At 28.4% G+C, this 15,635-nt stretch overlaps 2 protein-coding genes across 2 annotated transcripts; one reads left to right on the plus strand and one right to left on the minus strand.

The window, feature by feature from the left end:
* Positions 1 to 3,461: 3,461 nt before the first annotated feature.
* LOC124931665 lies at positions 3,462 to 5,770 on the plus strand. Its single transcript, XM_047472187.1, has 3 exons — positions 3,462 to 3,748; positions 4,602 to 4,804; positions 5,122 to 5,770. The coding sequence occupies exons 1-3, from the start codon at positions 3,653 to 3,655 to the stop codon at positions 5,486 to 5,488; spliced, it is 666 nt and encodes a 221-aa protein (XP_047328143.1). The 5' UTR covers positions 3,462 to 3,652; the 3' UTR covers positions 5,489 to 5,770.
* Positions 5,771 to 7,665: 1,895 nt separating this feature from the next.
* Positions 7,666 to 10,121, minus strand: LOC124932091 (pentatricopeptide repeat-containing protein CRP1, chloroplastic-like). Its single transcript, XM_047472697.1, has 4 exons — positions 8,820 to 10,121; positions 8,575 to 8,727; positions 8,340 to 8,411; positions 7,666 to 8,242 (listed from the first exon to the last, which is right to left on the minus strand). Exons 1-4 carry the CDS (start codon positions 10,029 to 10,031, stop codon positions 8,135 to 8,137), a joined length of 1,545 nt encoding a protein of 514 aa, XP_047328653.1. The 5' UTR covers positions 10,032 to 10,121; the 3' UTR covers positions 7,666 to 8,134.
* Between the last annotated feature and the right edge of the window lie 5,514 nt (positions 10,122 to 15,635).

Genomic DNA, 15,635 nt, shown 5'->3' on the forward strand with positions numbered 1-15,635 from the left:
TTTAGAACATATATATTTTGTGATGATAATTTCTTGAACTTCATTGATATAAATTTTGTTGTTTTGTGTGCCTATACTAATCATTGTGATTTTAAGATAAAATAAAAGCTCCTACACTTAATGACGATCTACCTTATTTGTGTAAAAAACTTTAGTCGAATATATTTCAAATCTTAAATTCACTATTCCGTGCATTAATTTTTGCATATCATTATACAACCAATCATTCTTTCGCCCATGTTGAGAAAGATTTAATCGACAGTGGAACTTCATATTTTCTTAATAAAAAGAGAAGAGTAAAAACAAACTAGAACAAACTTCACAATATTTAGTGATTTCATAAATTTAGTTTTCTTTCTTACAAAGGTACTTCAACCAATCTCATAGGAGTCTAAGAACATCATTTCATAGTTCTCTTTCCTTTTATTTTATTTTACCTAGTCTATATTTCACATGGTTTTATTTATAATTGTAACACTTTTTTTTTAATAAAGAGAATTAACATGACACTATAGAACCATTGCAATGACTTGATTAGAAGGTTCATCAAGTTCCCTCCTCTGTCAACACATTCTATTGTAGGCATAAGTAAATTGTATTCATGAAATATCTCGTTGTCTTAATTTCCTATTTTTGAACAAGAAGGAAAATTGAACTATTGGATTTTGTGACTCATCCCTGACTTCGTGTCTTTGGACCAACACTTTTTAGTTTAGAAGATTTAAATTAAATAAATGTCTAAATACATTTGTTTTCGTGTCGGGTGTTATTTGTCATTTTTAGTGTAAATATACTTCACCTCCGAGAGTGAAATATTGTATTGTGTCTATGTAGCGATTAAATATTGAGATTATTTAGACCATATTTCCTAGTTTCATCCCGATGTTCATGATGGTAGGAAAGAATCGGGATTGATGTTAGTTATTTTGTGTACTTTGAGAGCTACCTAGTTCTTTTGATAGAGTTGTTTTTATGTTTTAGACTATCTCCAACCCACAAACTCATTCTCAAACCTAAAATGCTGTAAACGTCACCATCAATACTAATTCATCTCCAACCCAAAAACTGATTTCCAAACTTAAAAGAATATTCTTAGAATATTCTTTTCTTACTCTAACTTTTTATCTTATTAATATTATCTATATATTTATTAACTTTACATATTTAATTCTAAACTTTTCTTATTCCTTTAATAAAATTAATTATATATCAATAATTCATACATAACAAAATAATTCAATAATATATTTAAATAAACAAACATACTATATTAAAATTTAAGTTTTACAAAATATAACGTAAAATAAATATATATATATATATATAATTTTATGTATAATATAATTTAATTATAAATTTAAAAAATATTATAACTTTTTATTTCAAAATTAAAAATTAAAACACCAAATGAAATATTTTAAATAATTTATATAAACAAGTTTAATATTTAAATTAAAGAGTTTATAAATTTGAAGGACTTATTTAAAAATTTAGATTTTTTTTTTCAAAATGAACCGTACAACACCAAATATGCATTTTTATTTTAAAAAGAGAGTGAGAAATGAGTATGGGTTTGCGTTTTATTGGCGGTTGGAGGAAAATTGGGTATGAGTTTGCGTTTTGAGGGCCGGTTGGAGATGCCCTTAGGTTACAATGCTCAAGTCTATTGTGGTAGCCTCTAACAGTGTAACTCGTTCGCTTTTCACACGTACTCACTTTCAGCTTCATTGCCTTTTTAATTGTCATCTATTTAAAATATTTTAAATGAGAATCAAACTATAACATTTTGGTCCTTTTTAACATTAAATAAATGTATTTTTTTTATTAAAAAAAATATATTTGGTTGGGATACATATTCTTATTTATTAACAAGTTGTGCATTAAAAATATATATTTTATTACAAACATTTTATATTATTAATTATATTTTTGATTTCTAGTGGTAAAAAACTGCTTTAAAAAAAGTGAGAATTTCATCCCTTTATTTAAATACATGTACGTTTTCATTCCCAATATTATTAATTAAATAAAAAAAAATATTTATGCTATCGTCAGTTATTAAAATGGTTTTATATGCAACCGTTGGTTATTAAAATACTGGTTATTGTCTTATTGTGGTTCTATTCAAAGCCAGTTATTAATGTTTTAGACATAGTTTGTGTTTGCACTATAATTGCCCGGTAATATAACGATATAACTGATCTCAATAATATAAATTTTGTATTAATGTATCCATTTGACTTATAATTATAATTTTAGTGTAAATGACTAAGATGATTATTTTGTTTTTTAGGATGATTGGTTAAAATTTATTTAGATTTTAATTTAACATAAACCAGTAACTATAACTATAGTGAATAAGGTACTATTATTTATAATTTTTTAAATATAAAAAACAATTTATTATTCTTTTAACTTTAATTTAAGACATTTGAAATAAGATCCTTGAACTAATTTGATAATATTTTTCATTCAAATTAGTGATAACTTTATACTAACACTTAATCTAATTGATTTAATTTTTATAAATATATTTTAATTTTAAAACAAATAAATAAAGATATTTTTTCAAAAAATAGTTATATATATAAAATTAATTTGCAAATAATCCAATCTAAATATAATATATCCATATAAACCATCAAAATGATTAAATATTTAAGTATTAAATAATATATTAAATTTATAAAAATTAAATGATAATCTAAGTATTAAATAATATATTAAATTTATAAAAATTAAAATTACAATTGAGATATCCAATAATTTTGCATTTTTTTAGGGTGATTTTAAAGACAAAATCGTTTAAATTTCATAAGAATGTGTGAGAAAGTAGAACAAATCGAACAAATCAACTAAACCGTGTCAAATGAGTTTTTACCAAATATTTTGGGTGGAAGTGAAAATTGTCCTTATCCATGTGTTGAGTGATAACGAACAATTTATATATATATATATATATATATATATATATATATATATATATATATATATATATATATATGATCAAAACAATGAAAAACCAAAAAAAATAAATTTAAATTGAAAATACACCTAAGAGATCCCAAAATAGAAGATCAATTCAAATAACTCATTATTGAACAAATAAGAAATAACTCAATATCTGACAACTTCATCCCCTTTGCTTTTAAGAAAATGTTGAACACATACTAAAAAAAATTATTAACAAAACAATTGACAAATATTTACAGCAAATGACCTACTAAAAGTTGAGAATGTCCAATCATTCTAAAAATAACATCAAATCGATCCAAATAATAAAAACAAAAAAAAATAACAAAACAAAAAGAAAGCCATTAGAGGATAAAAAGAAAAAATAGTTTGTCATAGGTTTTTTTTTTTTCTTTCTAGAGATAAAAAGAATGATCACAATTCCAAATAAGAAACTATTTAAAATAAGAAAAAAACAAAAAAGGCAGAGAAACGGGCTGGTCTACTTTTGTATTACTATTTCTCCCCCCTTCGTGAGTGCTCCCAGAAGCAATCTCTAGCTAGAGTAAATGGAAGAGTTCATCGATTAAATGCTTTAACCTCTTCCTCTTCTCCCCTCGATCAATACTTCATATTTCCAACTTTGTGCTCTTCAGGGTGTTAAGGAGTGAGCAGAGGAGAGAGAGAGAGATAGAAAGAAATGGAGAGAAAAGCTATAGTAATCTGTTCTGTTGTAGGGTTTCTAGGGCTACTATCAGCTGTTCTGGGTTTTGCGGCGGAAGGCACCAAAATAAAGGTAAATCACCATTTCCTCCCGTTTATGTTTCCATGTTTTCTTCTGTTGTCGACTTGTATCACTTGTATGCATTTGCTCTATAAATAAAAATAAAAATCAGGGTAAACACGGAAGTTGGTTGAAGTAGATCTTGGATATTTGAACTGTACATGCCTAGATTTCTTTATGAGAAGTGTGGTATCAGATCACAAGTTCATTTGGCTTGGCTGGATTTTGATCCACAAAATCTTTCAATTTTTTATACTCATTTCGGATATAAAAGTATAGTTAGGTTTTAAGTTAGATCACTGGCTCGATTAAGCTGGATTTTAGGTTGGATAACAAACAAAATTTTTGTGTTAAATAAAGCATATAACCAAACAAAGTAAGATTCACTCTCGGTCCAGCTTGTGATCCAAACGAAACGAAACAAAAACAATTGTTATGTCAATTTCTCCATGAGATTGAGATACAAAACAACTTTTTTGTGTTAAACCATACTTTACTAATGAGCTAAATTTGAAGAATCAGATTTAAGACTGTTTTTTCGAGTTATAGAGTTCTTTCCCATCAAGAAGCATAATACTTTGCAGAACTTGGCTGGCTCGTCTGATTTGGTTCAAATGATCAAATCATTACAAACTAGACCAGCCAACTCTGCACACCTTTCAGCATGTCACTTTAGTTTTCTGTCTGCAAGATTCTTTCTAGTTACAAGTTTTTTTCAATGCTACTTTATTTAATGGGTAATTTGTGAGAATTGTAGGGTGTGTTTATCTTCTTTTCCTTCTTATGTTTATTTTCTGAAACAGTTTCCTTGAAATTTGTGATGGGTAATTTGTGAGAATTGTACTTGGTTTGAAAATCTTGACAGGCATCTCAAGTTGAGTTTCCAAGTCCTTCTACATGCATATATCCGAAAAGTCCTGCCCTCAGCCTCGGCTTATCAGCAGCAATTTCTCTAATGGTTGCTCAGATTATCCTGAACGTCGCAACTGGTTGCATTTGTTGCAAAAGAGGTCGTCATCAACAAAGTTCAAATTGGACCTTGGCATTAGTCTACTTTGTTGTCTCATGGTACTTTATCTTATATAAACTCAAAATTACTTAAGAGCTTTTTTGATCTTCGGTCTTTTTGAGATGATGAGTTAAAATCTTGTTTGATCTAACTTTTCAACACAACAATTTATTTGGGTTCTTTGACCAAAATACTCTTCACTTTAATGATGTATACTAATCACCTTAAAGAAAGATAAAAAGAAGGGTATTTTGGAATTTTGATTTATGATTTGAATGATTAGATTGAAGAGTCGATGGGATCGTGGTTCGAAATAAACTACATCAAACAAGCCCTAAATGTTGTTTGTTTTTTAATCTATTATTTTGTTTGCAAGGTTCACGTTTGTTGTAGCTTTCCTTCTGATGCTTACGGGTGCAGCTCTAAATGATCAACATGGTGAAGAGAGCATGTATTTCGGAAACTACTACTGCTATGTTGTGAAGCCTGGAGTCTTTTCTGGAGCAGCCCTCTTGTCTGTTGCAAGTGTCGGTCTGGGTATTGCTTATTTTCTTGCCGTGTCTTCGACAAAGAACAGAGCTGATGCTCCTCCTCCTCCTCCCCCTTTGTGGGCTGTACCTGTTGCTCCTCCTAATCAAGGCGGCATTGTAATGGGACAAACCCACGTTCCTCCTCCTCAATCGAATTCACAAGATCCAGTCTTTGTGCATGAAGATACGTATATGAGAAGGCAATTGGTTTGAATGCTTTGGCTTTGTATGTTGTTAATACCAGGTTTTGAGAGCATATGTGATTGGGATGGGAGATTTGAAGCCGATCGAAACATTTTGGGATGGTGTAATCTGATTGTGTGTGCAAACCTTGTGAATTGAAATGGGGCTGGTTTTATGGAGGTTAGATTCTATATTACATAATATACTAGTAAAATTGATCCATTATTTTGCTATTGGCATTGTTGTGTTCTTAACATTTATCTCATATATGGAAAAAGGATAATGAGATGGTAATTTTGTTTATGTTAGTTACAAAATTCAGATTTGTTTTTTCAGAATTCTCTTTGAAAGCTGCCATGATAATAAAATTTATAAGATTATTGGAAGTAAAAATATATTAGGGATATAATGATTTATATTATTTTAATTAATAATTTGATAGTGGGTTATTTAGAATTTTTATTTAAAAAAATAAAAAAATTATTTGATAAAAAAGATTAAGTTACTAGAGTTATTTGTTTGTTGAATTATTATTATTTTTTATTTGTATTAAATTTGAGATTTTTTTTTTTTAAAATTTAAAAAAAAAATAAAAATATCAAACTAACTCTCATAAAACACTCATGGCAGTTTTTTTTTATTATTTAAAAAATTTAAATCAAATCAATTTTTTAATCAATCATTTCTCAATAATTTTCCATTACTTATTTCATTAATTAAAATACTTTTTATTTTAAATTATTATTTTTTATTTTATTTATATATATTAATACTTTTTAAATTTTTTACTAAAAATAATTATTACTTTCTCAATATCTCAGTAATCATTCATTATCTAAAAACTTGATAAAACAATCTAACTAGTGAGATAGGGGACACCAACATCAATGTCAAGTGATGACATGCTTCTAATTAGAAAACGAATTTAAATTAAAAAAAAAAAAGATTTTTTTCAAATATATCATACTGATTTTGGATCAACTAACTATCTTATTTGTTATTTTTTATTAAAAAACAAATCATGTTCGTTAGAAAAAGTTATATCAAAATTAACTTGGTAACTTCTTTCAAAATTTATCAAACAATTATATTTATTTATCTAATTCAATTACACTTTTTATATCAAATAAAAATTAAATTATTCTTAATTTTCACTTTGATCATTTTTAAAGATAAATTATATCTGTATTCATAATTATGATACTAATTTTCAATAATTTAAATATAACTTTTAATTAAATATATATATATATATATTTATAAAGATAGTAGCCTTTGTCTATGAAAAAGTTAAATTCATTCTGGTTAGAGATGACAATGAGTCGGTTCGGGGCCGAAATGCATTTATCATCTCCGTTCTGTTTTTATTTCGAAGATTTTTTAATACCATCTCTGTCCCGTTCGGTTGTGAAGAATCTACGCGGGACACCGTTAATAAGATATTTAAAAAATAAATAAAAAAATTATACAATAAAATTATATAAACAATTTTTTTAATATAATATATATTGTAATATATTGAAATTTTATATTTTTCTAAAAAATTAAAATGATGACTCTTTTAAAAATACAGGGAATAAATAAATATATTGGTGATTTAATATATTTAATTATATTTATAGTGTTCGGAGGCGGGATCGGGGCGGTCGGGAGACACAAATACCATCCCCGTTCGGTTTCGGAAAAAAACCGTCCTGAATGGGACAATTCAGTTTAATTCTCGCGGAGCGGTTTCAAATTGTCATCCTTAATCCCAGACCACAGCATTTTCAAAATTGGCTCACGTGTCTAGTCATAAGGTGAACTGCTTTTTGTTTATCCAGATTCTCTTTTGATGAAGTTCATTTTCAGTAGTTCTCGAAGAAAATTGTGTAGGAAAGAATCTTTAAGAATTAATATTAGACTAGAACTAGACAACTAATGGAGATTACTTTTTCTTTAGATTTGGTGAGAAAACAATATTCTGAGCATGTGAAACTTGTGGAATCTTTTCAAAGCATTTAATAACTTTAACAATTTTGGGATTTTGGTTTGATTTGTTTGGTCATTGCAAATAATTTAGTGCAATAAATCAAATCACACAGTTCCGCTTTCCTTCCACGCTTCTGATATTAAATAGCTTGTCAACTTTTGTTTAGAATTAACTTATATGATCATCATTTATGTTTATCAAAATTACAATAATGTAAAGAAAAAAAAATAGAGTATTTTACAATTGTGTTTGATTTTATTAATATTTAAACGTGGTAAAAGACACAAATTTAAAAACTACTCCCTGATCCTTGATCCTGATGGTCTAAACCAATATGCGCTTGACTTGTTTAAACATAGAACTAATAGGACAGACCCTTTCACACCAGTTAATTTGATTGCTTAGAAGAATACCACAACAGGTTTGCTCTTTCTTTGCTACATCTTTGTAAGGTTGTTTTTGGTGATGCAAACATATACTTGTGCAACAGGACAGTGCATTCTTCTGTGTTTGACAAGAACCTGGAGGAACAAGTCAGTCTGTCTGTCGTAAGTCCCGAAGATTATTGGGCCCTGCATCCTCAAACCGGGGAAGGAGAAGGACAAGTCTTCCTCTCGTCGTCATAGTCTAAGGTAAAATGTATAATTTGGTGTTTATGTGCTAATCTGTTTCATGAAGAAATGATTACAAGAACTTTCTTCAGTTTAGAAATGTTGATGGTCAAGGTACATGAGAGCAGTCTGAAGCATCTCTTTAGCCCATCTATCTGGTAAACATCCAGCTGATTCCATTTCCTTGTATATTCTAGGAATCTACTTATAATCATAAAAAAGAAGATATTCTAATTAATTAAGTAAATTACCCTTCCTTCTTAAAGATCAAATCCAAAATAACAGTAAACAATTTTACCTCATCATACTTCTTTGCCCTGATAAAAGCCTTCATTAGGGTACTGTAAGTAACCACATCAGGACTAATACCCTACATTCATATCAACAAACAATATTTTATCACCAGTTGAAGAAATGAGGCCCATTTCAGATTCTCGACAGTAAAAATGTTTCCAAATGGAAATTCTTTGAAAGTTTCTCATCTGGGTTCGGAATAAGAAATGCAGTAGATATGATATTATCTCCATCCTTACAGTTTCTTTCATGTGTTGATATATTGACATTGCCTCCGCATGCCTTCCAGAGATGCTGAATCCATTAACCAACATATTCAGCATGATAAGGTTTGCCTCAATTCCTTCTTCTTCCATGAATTGAAGGATTCTTAGCGTCTCTTCACATAATCCCTACTTCAAATATATATAGAGAGAACAAGAAAATCAAGTTTTCATATCATATCAGAGAATATAAAGAAGAAGAAGAAGAAGACAAACAAAACCTGTTGAGCATAAGCATTAGCCAGCACACAAAAGATGCTGGTTGAGAGTGGGATTCCTTCCATCTTTAGAGCATCTATACACTCTTCTGCATCATGAAATCTTCCATACTGCCCATAAATATCAACCAAAACCGCATATATAACACCACTCTTTTCAAACCCTCTTACTTTCATACTCTGGAAGTTTTTCTTTATCACATCCCACCTCCCTTGATCACCTAACCGGCTGATCATTCTAACGAATATCTTCGGATCGGGATACATTCCCTGTTCTTGCATCTCCACGAACAAACTAACCGCCGTATCCACATCCCCAAACTTGCAGTGCCATTTGATCAACGAGTTCCAAGTCATAATATCAGGTTTAATTCCTTCCCGTTGCATTTTCACAAACACCTCCAATGCATCCTTCAACTCGCCATATTTCCCAAACGAATCAATAATAATGTTATAAATTCTCTTGTCTAAAGGAACACCAGTCTCATTAATCTCCCTAACAACCTCCATTGCTTTCTTCCACATCCCACTGTCTCTGTAAAGTGTAATAATCTTACTGTACACAAATGAATCAGGCTGAAACCCCTGTCGCCTCATCTCACCAATGATCGACCATGTATCGTTCATTCGGCCTGCATGTACATGATAATCTATTAAGATCTCATATGTTTCTCGATTCCTGTTCATACCCAAATCATCCATAGACGACAGCACTTTATCTGCAAGGCTAATGAGTCCCTTTCTTAAGAAGGCCTTAAGCAAGACGTTGTAAATATTTGGTCTTGGTTCAAACCCTGAAAGTATCATGTCTTGGAAGATGGAATCGGCTTCTAAAGTTCTTCCGTGGGTTGCCAGAGCTGTAATTAAGCTAGCGTAAGATCTAGAATTGACACGGTGACCTATAGCCTCCATCTCGGCAAGTAATTTCATGGATTCGTCAACCTCACCTGATCTACAGAGGTCGTAAATGGAACGGTTGTACAATTCGCATGACATTTCCTCAGTGCTGTAGAAGCCAGAATTAAAAGATGAGATATTGATTGAATCTGAAGATGTTTCAGCAGCAACAGCAGGACGACGACGACAGAGAAGGTTGGATATCCTCCATTTTGGGCGGCCGGAGAAGATTGGTTTAAAATGGGGAGGAAGGGGGGAATCGCCGGACACAATTGAAACTAAAGGGTTGGGCTTTAGAGAAGTGATGAATTGCTGCATCTTCAACCGGAGAAGCCAGCTCTTGAAGTACAGTACGAAAAGGAAAATTAAGTTCTGGTTTTTGGAGTTTGAAAAAAAAAAAAGGGAGACCTATTGAAGCGAGAATTTGTAAGTGGCAGCGGCCGAGAGATTAACTTGTCGTAAAATTTAACTAATTTATGAATTTTTTTAAAATTAATTTCGGTAATGATATTTTAAATGAAAACAAGAAGAATCCAGTAGATTTTAAATATTGGACAACATTTCTCACAAACTAAAGATAAAGTGGCCTTGGGGCCAATGGGCTTAGGGTTTCTCTTCTTGTGTGTATGTGACTTGTGAAATAAATCCATAGGGGTTCAAATGTTGTCCTATTTTGTTCCACCTTATCAAAATTTTCATGATATACTTTGACAACCCAACTCATCATTCTTCTTCTTCAAATTTCAAACTCATCTTTTTCATGTTTGAAATCAAACAATGGGATGAATAAACTTTAGTTAACATAAGATTTGAGCCCCACTAGAGTTAGAGATAAATTCATTTTTCAAAAGACAAGTTAAAAGAAAAAATGACTGCCACAATCGAAAAATAGTATTTTACACATAGAAAAGAAGGCAAGAGTGATTGACAACACAACGACTTCAACCTTACGCCTCGGAGTAAACTTCTACTTTCAATTCCTTACAAAAATTTGATTTTAGCCAACATTAATCTCAATCATCTATCTTCTAGTAGATTACTATAAGATTTTCTTTGCTTTTTTTTTTTTTAACTTACAAAAACTACTTGAGTTACAAAAATAGATAGATGATTGAGATCAATGTTTGTTTAATCGAATTTCTGTAAAATAAATTGAAAGGAGAAGTTGTTACTTTGAGGTGTAAGTTGAAGTGGTTGTAAAGTCAATCACTCTTGCATTTCTCACATATTTCTTAATCATGTCAGTTATTTTTTCTCTTATGTTGAATCAAAATATATTTCTTAATAAACATTTTAACTTGTTTTTGGAAAATGAATTTACCTCTAATTCTAGTGGAGCTCAAATCGTCTGTTACGAAGACTTGTTCATGTCATTGCTTGCTTGCGAGTTTGGAAAATTGAGTTTTAAATTTGATTAAGGAAAATGATGCGCTGAATTCTCTACGAGCTTGAGAATCACATTACATAGAGAAAATGAAAGAGAACAGAATGATGTGAGAGTTGGAAAAAGAACGTTTATCTTTAAATCTATTTAGCACCTTCTCAAAACAAAACAATGTCTTTCATCATTTTGATAATTTGGAAAAAGAGAGTTTGTAAGTTGTAACAAGTAATTTGAACTCATATTCTAGTCAACATCTCAATTAACCATTCCTTCATTTTATTTTTATAATATGTTTGATTTTACAAAACATATTATGGTTAAAAATTTAACAAATTTTAAAATATAGTCAAATTTGATTTTTATTGAAACAGATAATAATTAAATTTTAAAATATATATAATATCTCATAAAATTCCTAACAAATAATATTTTGAATTCAATAAAAAAATATATAATTTAAAAGTTAAGTGTATAACTATAATAGACTAAACAATTTATCCATAGGATATAGTTATAATTTGTACAAATAACTTTTGAGATGTGATTAATCATATACTACTATATTATTTAAATAATTATATGATTAACTTAAATATTAAGTTAAACTAATGTGTCTTTCAACTTTAAATTTAAGATTCTTAATTTATTTTTAATAATATATAATTAATTTATGAATTATTTAAATTAATATGTTATAAATAATAAGATTATAAAAACAAAAAAAAATAATAAAATAAGATTCAAACTAAATTATGTCAAATTAATTATATTATTTAAAAAAACATTTTTATATTGAAATAATTTATAATTGCTATATATTCTAACTTATAATTGAATTGAAATAATAAAATAAAATAAATGAATAATATATTTAAATAAGATGAAACAAATAATTAAATATAAAATATGTCAAACCAACCTTATTTCTAAAAAAATTACAAAATTCTAAATCTCATGCATCTTATACTGAAACATAATTTTTTTTATCATCCTTCCTTATAAACAGTCGTCATCAAATGAAGAAAGGAGATAGACTTAACCCCATTACTTATAAACATAAAACTAGTAAGACACAAATGAGAATTAACAAAAAGAGAAGGCAGTGAAACCATCAAGAAAAATTGCGGTTTATAGAAAAAACAAATAACAACGTTTGATAATGAGAACTTAGTCAAAGATCAAATGTCTCATTTGATCCGGCTTTTACTGGAATAGATTTTGTATGTTGTCTTTTACTCATTTAATTTGTTGTGTTTCGTTTAATTAAATTTAGGATTTATTTAGCTTTGATTTTAAAGACTCATTTTGGATAATTCCACTTTTAGGTTTCTTTAATTAATAAATATTAAAATAAATGAGATGAAGTGACATTTAACTAATAATTAAAAACCTTAGACATCCCCAGAGTGTGGAAATACAAATGATCTATCTAAACTTTGAAACTTATAAAAAAAAAAGGTTTAGAAATATTTCTCTAGGCCCTAACAATTTTCAAATTTTCTACCTCAAATGTAGAAATGACATAAATATATTTTGACATGAGAGAACTCATATCTATATTTGTTGGCCTATATTGTGGAAGACTTTAGCTTAACAAATATATAGGTGTCAATTCTGCTATATTTTGGTAAATCATTTGGTTAGAAAGGAAATATAAATTCTTTGACAATTTATACATTTCATTTTTAATGTCATGCAGACTCGTATATTTGCCCTCAATGTATAACCAAATTTTAAAATTCATACACATTTCTAGTACTAGTCCATTTGTATGTCTTTCTAAGTGAGGATAGTAAGGAATTATGATACCTAATTCATTTTTTTTTCTAATTTTGAAGTAAGACAATCTATGCAGTTGTATAAGGTTTCTTAATTTTATGGGATTCTAAATTTCAAATATAATAGTATAATTAATTATATATATTATATTATTAATATTATTTTTTCTTCTTTTTTCATATTATACAATAAATATACATATATTTCTTTTATCTTTTTTTAAATCTCTTTAAAAAAATTAAATAAAAATTATTTACAATTTTAAGAATCATAAAATTTATATTTGCATTGGCCCTGTCCTGGAAATATTGAATTTTTTATTTATTTATATAATATAAAAGTATATATCTGGATTCTGGAGAGATGCACATGAAATTGATAAATCTCTGTTAATTTGTACATAACTAATTATCACAATTATAATCCGCGGCTTTTAAGATGGTTTAGCTTGTGCCCGGGTACAGAGTGTACATGGTATTTACTTTCTCCCGTTTAAGATGGTTTAGCTTGTGCCCGGTATAGAGTGTACATGGTATTATTTATTTATTTTTTTTCATTTTCACCTCGATCTCACTAAATAAAATTAAATATATAAATCACTAATATTTTGATTTATTATTCAAATTTTATAATAGTTTTAAGTTTATTTTTTTATAGTAATAATATAAATTTATAATAAAAACCCACCTAAGTAGTCCAGGAGTATGAATTAGCTTAAGAGACCAAAATGTTACGTGTTCGTTTTCATCCGTAAGCGCTTTGAGTTTAAGCGAAGACATGATTGTGGGGTGTCATGCTAGTTCTCATTCATTAATAAAAAAATTATAATATATAATATTAAAAAATTCAGTTTATATAAAAAAAAAATGGGACAATGAATTAAGAATGTAGCCCGCAAACACACTTAACCATTTAATCATACGTAGAACTTGACGTCTGACGTGTTTAAACCCAGGAACTTAGGGTTAGTATCTATCTCTTATTGCTGCTAGAGGAGATCAATTTATACAATTTTATAAAAAAAAAAATATATGGTATACCGTGTCCCGCAAAGATTTTTTGAAATCGAAGAAAACGGGAAATAATAAAAGAATACTTGAAATACAATGAGACGGGATAAATGCATTTCAGGTTCAATCCACCAAATTATCATGATAACCTTTGGATGAATACTCTCTATACTTAATTTATAGTATAGAGTATACTTAATTTATGATTCTTTGTAATTTATTTTCACATTAACACTTCATCTTTTGGATTATCCCATACAGTATATTACGTTGCAAGGGTCTTGGTGAAGGTGAAATTCCTTCCTCCCAATCCCACAACTAAACACTTTGTTGAGAACTGAGATTTCACACCACCACCGTTCACACAATTTCATTGAAATTTGTTATTTCTATTTTAAGTAGTGTGGTAATAATAATTGTCAATAACAAGATGTGATTCAAACTTGGTCCCTTCCAAACTTTAATTAATCAAATTTAATTTACCAATATTAATATTAATTAATTAATTCTGGTACATAGATATTTAATAAAAGAATTTGTGTTTATAAAATTCCATTTATATTTTAAACAATTTTGTCTGGAATATTGCTCTTGGTTAGACACTTTGGAAGATATGCTAATAATTAATTAAATTGAGCCTAAAAAACAATGTTCTATTTAATGTGATTAATTTTAGAGACAAAAATTTATTGTTGTGAATAATGTGGTAGTGAATTTGAAAAATGAAAATTTTCCTCTTATTAGATTTTAAATCCTATCTAAATATGACAGATTATTCTCGATATTATTAATAACATCAAATTTCTGCCCTATTCCTCTTCATTTTATCATCAATGGAGTAAATAATTAACTGATGTTGGGATTATCACATCATCACATGCAATGCAAGTGGAGGCTTCCAAATTCCAATACATTGGATTGATAAAAAAACAAATTAATTAAAGTATTAACCCCAACTTCACACTTTATTTGGTTAGATCATTACTAAATAAAGCCTTAATCACACACACCCCCATAAAATACCATGCACCCAGAATAGAAATCTTCGCAACAGTTAGCATCAGCCACGTTCCAGGCCAGCGCTATACCAAACAGCCATCTCGAAAAAAATAAAATATATACTAAGGGTATGTTTGGTTAGAGGTATAGAGTGGTACTACACTATTGATATAGTCAAGGCTGTTAAAATCTCGAGTTAACTCTTAAAATCTTACGATTTTACGATTTCACATTATGTTAACGAGTCTGATTTTAAGTAAACTCTTAAATAGGTAAACTCTTACGATTTTAAATTTACGATAATAAGATTTTACGATTTTACGAGTTTATAAATAATTTCGATTTTACGATTCTATACGATTTTACTTTAAAAAATCAAATTTATATTTAAAAATTAAAAAATAAAGTTATTGATTATTTAAATTAATTAATTAATATAATTAATTTTGTAATTATAATTTTTTATAGTGTTATTAATTTATTATTATTATTTAATTAATTTTATATGAAAGTATATAATTTTTTAAAATTGGTTAAGTATAAAATATTTAATTATATATAAAAATAATAATAATATATAACTATTATTTCTTCAAATTAAACTCTTACGATTTCACGTAAAATCTAGATTTTACGAGTTTACAACCGGCTAACGATTCTACGTAAACTCTCGATTTTGACAGCCTTGGATATAGTATAAACTATACCAATAGTCAGTGGTGGACCTAAAAGGGGACCTTGGGGCCCGGG

The sequence above is a fragment of the Impatiens glandulifera genome, chromosome 3 (assembly GCF_907164915.1).
Source record: "Impatiens glandulifera chromosome 3, dImpGla2.1, whole genome shotgun sequence".
In the NCBI taxonomy this organism is placed as follows: domain Eukaryota; kingdom Viridiplantae; phylum Streptophyta; class Magnoliopsida; order Ericales; family Balsaminaceae; genus Impatiens; species Impatiens glandulifera.